The sequence below is a fragment of the Perca fluviatilis genome, chromosome 22, assembly GCF_010015445.1.
Source record: "Perca fluviatilis chromosome 22, GENO_Pfluv_1.0, whole genome shotgun sequence".
NCBI lineage: Eukaryota > Metazoa > Chordata > Actinopteri > Perciformes > Percidae > Perca > Perca fluviatilis.
The window spans coordinates 31,319,062-31,324,061 of NC_053133.1; the positions used below are offsets into that span (position 1 = coordinate 31,319,062).

Here is a 5,000-nt window from a genome sequence, read left to right on the forward strand (position 1 = left end):
TTATGGAGATGTCCCAATCAGTTCCACCTTGGCTAGATAACACAATATAATATAATATGCCAATGTAAAAAACCTGCAGTAAGAGAGAGAGACAGTTAGAGAGAGAGACAGTTAGAGAGAGACAGTTAGAGAGAGACAGTTAAAGACAGTTAAAGAGAGACAGTTAGAGAGAGAGACAGTTAGACAGAGACAGTTAGAGAGAGAGACAGTTAGAGAGAAACAGTTAAAGACAGAGACAGTTAAAGAGAGAGACAGTTAGAGAGAGAGACAGTTAAAGAGAGACAGTTAGAGAGAGACAGTTAGAGACAGAGACAGTTAGAGAGAGACAGTTAAAGAGAGAGACAGTTAAAGAGAGAGACAGTTAAAGACAGAGACAGTTAAAGACAGAGACAGAGACAGTTAAATAGAGACAGTTAGAGAGAGAGACAGTTAGAGAGAGAGACAGTTAGAGAGAGAGAGACAGTTAAAGAGAGAGACAGTTAAAGAGAGAGACAGTTAAAGACAGAGACAGTTAAAGAGAGAGACAGTTAAAGAGAGACAGTTAGAAAGAGAGACAGTTAAGAGAGACAGTTAGAAAGAGAGACAGTTAGAGAGAGACAGTTAAAGACAGTTAAAGAGAGAGACAGTTAAAGAGAGACAGTTAGAGAGAGACAGTTAAAGACAGAGACAGTTAGAAAGAGAGACAGTTAAAGACAGTTAAAGAGAGAGACAGTTAAGAGAGACAGTTAGAGAGAGACAGTTAAAGACAGAGACAGACATAACATTACAGTATAATATGTAGAATCTGTATATCAGCTGTTACTGATCAGCTGTTACTGATCAGCTGTTACTGATTACTGATCAGCTGTTACTGATTACTGATCAGCTGTTACTGATCAGCTGTTACTGATCAGCTGTTACTGATTACTGATCAGCTGTTACTGATCAGCTGTTACTGATTACTGATCAGCTGTTACTGATCAGCTGTTACTGATTACTGATCAGCTGTTACTGATTACTGATCAGCTGTTACTGATTACTGATCAGCTGTTACTGATCAGCTGTTACTGATCAGCTGTTACTGATTACTGATCAGCTGTTACTGATTACTGATCAGCTGTTACTGATCAGCTGTTACTGATCAGCTGTTACTGATCAGCTGTTACTGATTACTGATCAGCTGTTACTGATCAGCTGTTACTGATCAGCTGTTACTGATTACTGATCAGCTGTTACTGATTACTGATCAGCTGTTACTGATCAGCTGTTACTGATCAGCTGTTACTGATTACTGATCAGCTGTTACTGATTACTGATCAGCTTACTATCATCGATCAGCTGTTACTGATTACTGATCAGCTGTTACTGATCAGCTGTTACTGATCAGCTGTTACAGATTACTGATCAGCTGTTACTGATCAGCTGTTACTGATTACTGATCAGCTGTTACTGATCAGCTGTTACTGATTACTGATCAGCTGTTACTGATTACTGATCAGCTGTTACTGATCAGCTGTTACTGATCAGCTGTTATTGGTTAGTGATTGTTTACCTCGGCGTCGGCGGCCAGCTGAGCTTCAGGCGGCAGCGCCATCTTCACGATGTCGTACGGAAACTTGTCTTTGTCCTCTGATGACACGTCTCGTTTCTGAGGAGCCACAGACAGGTAAACAACAGACGGGTAAACGACAGACAGGTAAACGACAGACAGGTAAACGACAGACAGGTAAACAACAGACGGGTAAACGACAGACAGGTAAACGACAGACAGGTAAACAACAGACGGGTAAACGACAGACAGGTAAACGACAGACAGGTAAACAACAGACCTTTTCTGTTGTATAAAGTTACCTATGAGCAGATATTAAGGTGTATAAAGTTACCTATGAGCAGATATTAAGGTGTATAAAGGGGTATAAAGGTGTATTAAGGTGTATAAAGTTACCTATGAGCAGGTATTAAGGTGTATAAAGTTACCTATGAGCAGATATTAAGGTGTATAAAGTTACCTATGAGCAGATATTAAGGTGTATAAAGGGGTATAAAGGTGTATTAAGGTGTATAAAGTTACCTATGAGCAGGTATTAAGGTGTATAAAGGGGTATAAAGGTGTATTAAGGTGTATAAAGTTACCTATGAGCAGGTATTAAGGTGTATAAAGGGGTATAAAGGTGTATTAAGGTGTATAAAGTTACCTGTGAGCAGGTATAAAGGGGCATTAAGGGGTATTAAGCGGTATTAAGGTGTATAAAGTTACCTGTGAGCAGGTATAAAGGTGTATTAAGTTACCTGTGAGCAGGTATAAAGGGGTATTAATGGGTATTAATGGGTATTAAGGTGTATAAAGTTACCTGTGAGCAGGTATAAAGGTGTATTAAGGGGTATAAAGGTGTATAAAGTTACCTATGAGCAGATATTAAGGTGTATTAAGGGATATAAAGGTGTATAAAGTTACCTGTGAGCAGGTATTAAGGGGTATTAAGGGGTATTAATGGGTATTAAGGGGTATTAAGGGGTATAAAGTTACCTGTGAGCAGATATTAAGGTGTATTAAGGTGTATTAATGGGTATTAAGGTGTATTAAGGGGTAGAACGTTACCTGTGAGCAGGTATTAAGGTGTATTAAGGGGTATTAATGGGTATTAAGGTGTATTAAGGGGTATTAAGGGGCATAACGTTACCTGTGAGCAGGTATTAAGGTGTATTAAGGGGTATTAAGGTGTATTAAGGGGTATTAAGGTGTGTATTAAGGGGTATTAAGGTGTATTAAGGGGTATTAATGGGTATTAAGGTGTGTATTAAGGGGTATTAAGGGGCATAACGTTACCTGTGAGCAGGTATTAAGGTGTATTAAGGGGTATTAAGGTGTATTAAGGGATATTAAGGGGTATTAAGGTGTATTAAGGGGTATTAAGGGGTATTAAGGTGTATTAAGGTGTATTAAGGTGTATTAAGGGGTATTACCTGTGAGCAGGTATTAAGGGGTATTAAGGGGTATTAAGGGGCATAACGTTACCTGTGAGCAGGTATTAAGGTGTATTAAGGGGTATTAAGGTGTATTAAGGGGTATATTAAGGGGTATTAAGGGGTATTAAGGTGTGTATTAAGGGGTATTAAGGGGTATTAAGGGGCATAACGTTACTGTGAGCAGGTATTAAGGTGTATTAGCAGGGTATTAAGGTGTGTAATATTGGGTATTAAGGGGTATTATAAGCATAACGTTACCTGTGAGATGCATTAAGGGGTATTAAGGGGTATTAAGGTGTATTAAGGGGTATTAAGGTGTGTATTAAGGTGTGTATTAAGGTGTATTAAGGGGTATTAGGGTGTATTAAGGGGTATTAAGGTGTATTAAGGGGTATTAAGGGGTATTAAGGTGTGTATTAAGGTGTGTATTAAGGTGTGTATTAAGGTGTGTATTAAGGGGTATTAAGGGGTATTAAGGGGTATTAAGGGGTATTACCTGTGAGCAGAGTTTGTCGAGGAAGCGGATCCCCAGGATCTGCCCCGATGACATCATCAGGTTGACGTCCCGTTTCCTGACGGAGATCTTGGCCGTGTACATGTAGTTCAGAACCTCCTCGAAGATGTCCGACCGGATGAAGTCGATCTCGATCACAGACGAGTTGTCCACCTGCCAACAGAGTAATCTGATTACTGTCCACCTGCCAACAGAGTAATCTGATTACTGTCCACCTGCCAACAGAGTAATCTGATTACTGTCCACCTGCCGAGAGTAATCTGATTACTGTCCACCTGCCGAGAGTAATCTGATTACTGTCCACCTGCCGACAGAGTAATCTGATTACTGTCCACCTGCCAACAGAGTAATCTGATTACTGTCCACCCGATAATTGATTACTGTCACTGTCGACAGAGTAATCTGATTACTGTCCACCTGCCCACAGAGTAATCTGACGTCCACCTGCCAACAGAGTAATCTGATTACGTTGTTGTAGCGTATACCGACGTACTCTGTGTAGTGCATACTGAGCCTGTACTCTGTGGTAGTGGAGTACCGACTGTACTCTGTGGTAGTGGAGCACCGCGCGTATCGGTACTATACTAGGTACGGTAGTACCTGGTGCAGCAAACCTGAGGTACCTGTGTAGTGTGGTGGTATGTGGGTGAAAGTCCTGAGTGCGTAATTGTCAGATTGGTTATTGGATATAGTATTGTTCTGCGTGTGGAGTTGGTGGTGTACGTGTTGGGGGTGGTTAGAGGGGGGGGGGGGGGAGTGGTGTATGGTATGGCGGGCCTAGTGGAGAGCTGGTGGGGTTTGGTGAATAAGGTAGGGTGTAAGCGTGTGTGAAGATGTGGTGGCTTGTAGTTTCCGTGGGGTTTGTCGACGGGGTGTTCAGTGTAGTGTGTGGGTGATTACTTGTGTCTTTTGTTTGAGTTATAAGAAGGGTGTGTACCTGTGTACATACCTGGAGTTGCATATGTCGAGTACGAGTGGTAGTCCGCATACTTGTGTAGTGTTTTAATCTTGTAGCTTCTCGTAGGCGATCTGTAAGCTAGACTACTAATGTGTAGTGTGGTGTGTGTACTCTGTGTAGTGGCGAGTACCTGAGCGTGTACTCTGTGTAGTGTGGTGCGTGTACTCTGTGTAGTGGCGAGTACCTGAGCGTGTACTCTGTGTAGTGCTGGTACTCTGTGTAGTGGCGAGTACCTGAGCGTGTACTCTGTGTAGTGTGGTGCGTGTACTCTGTGTAGCGGCGAGTACCTGAGCGTGTACTCTGTGTAGTGTGTGGTACGCGGTACCTGTGTAGCGGCGAAAACCTGAGGCGCGTGTACTTTGTGTAACGGCGAAGTACCTGAGCCGTGTAATTTGTGTACGGCGCACCTGAGCGTTAGTGTACATACCGACGCGTCTTTTGTAGTGTGTGCGTACTGGTAGTGCAAATAGCCGCGTGTCCTGTGTAGTGTGGTGCTGTACCTGTGTAGCCGCATAACCTGAGCGGCTTGTACGTACGATACCTGTACCTGTGTAACGGGCAAGTCCCTGGAGTCCTTGTGGC

The 5,000-nt window shown here is 42.4% G+C and overlaps 1 protein-coding gene across 1 annotated transcript in view; it reads right to left on the reverse strand.

The window, feature by feature from the left end:
- The window catches only part of zbtb14 (zinc finger and BTB domain containing 14), a 29,978-nt gene that overhangs the window by 20,464 nt on the left and 4,514 nt on the right, over window positions 1-5,000 (reverse strand). The window contains 2 exon segments of the mRNA XM_039789917.1: window positions 1,532-1,627; window positions 3,443-3,613. Of these exon segments, the coding sequence (XP_039645851.1) occupies window positions 1,532-1,627; window positions 3,443-3,613 (267 nt within the window).